This window comes from Trichinella spiralis (genome assembly GCF_000181795.1).
Source record: "Trichinella spiralis strain ISS 195 chromosome Unknown Scfld6392, whole genome shotgun sequence".
NCBI classification, from domain to species: Eukaryota; Metazoa; Nematoda; class Enoplea; order Trichinellida; family Trichinellidae; genus Trichinella; species Trichinella spiralis.
Genome location: NW_003533331.1, coordinates 1 through 545, shown reverse-complemented (window position 1 = coordinate 545; position 545 = coordinate 1). Strand labels below are relative to the sequence as shown.

The following is a 545-nucleotide window of genomic DNA, read 5'->3' as shown; positions in this document are numbered from 1 at the left end:
GAATTTAAAGATATCTTTAATTTTAATGAAATATATGTGCTTTTTTTGATATAATTATTTGTATATGTTATTTGTTTAAATAATCTCAAGTTATCAATTAATTATACATACCTACATACATATATATATTTGTACGTATGTATGTGCACATTTATTTATTAAGAAAAAAACTTTATTTTCAGAATATATTTCCATTAAAGTGCACCATTTTTTAAAGTTGAATTTGAAAAATAAAATAAGCTTAGTATAGTTGTGAGTTTGGTTTGATTTTGAAATTTCGAACCAAGCGGAAATGCGGATCACTTGCGGATAGATCATCGTACAGAGACAATGATAGCACAGAGAGAAGCTGGTTAAGAATTTGTCCGGCTTTCTGCGGTCGCGTTTGTTGTAAAGTTTCCATTGCATTGTTTCGGTCATTGAACATATTGCATGTTACGCTGTTGAAATTCCATTCAATGCTAGCAACAAGCCAGCTTCTGCTGGAAGCATAAATAAAACAGTATTCCCAATTTGATTGCTCACATGGTAGACAGATGGACGTT

The 545-nt window shown here is 30.6% G+C and overlaps 1 protein-coding gene across 1 annotated transcript; it reads right to left on the bottom strand.

Moving 5' to 3' along the window:
- Positions 1 to 241: 241 nt before the first annotated feature.
- On the bottom strand, positions 242 to 482 carry Tsp_14028 (putative ankyrin repeat protein L91; the record flags this gene model as incomplete). The annotated part of the gene is made up of 1 exon (XM_003366202.1): positions 242 to 482. A coding segment is annotated over one exon (241 nt), but the record flags the coding sequence as incomplete, so codon positions are not given.
- Between the last annotated feature and the right edge of the window lie 63 nt (positions 483 to 545).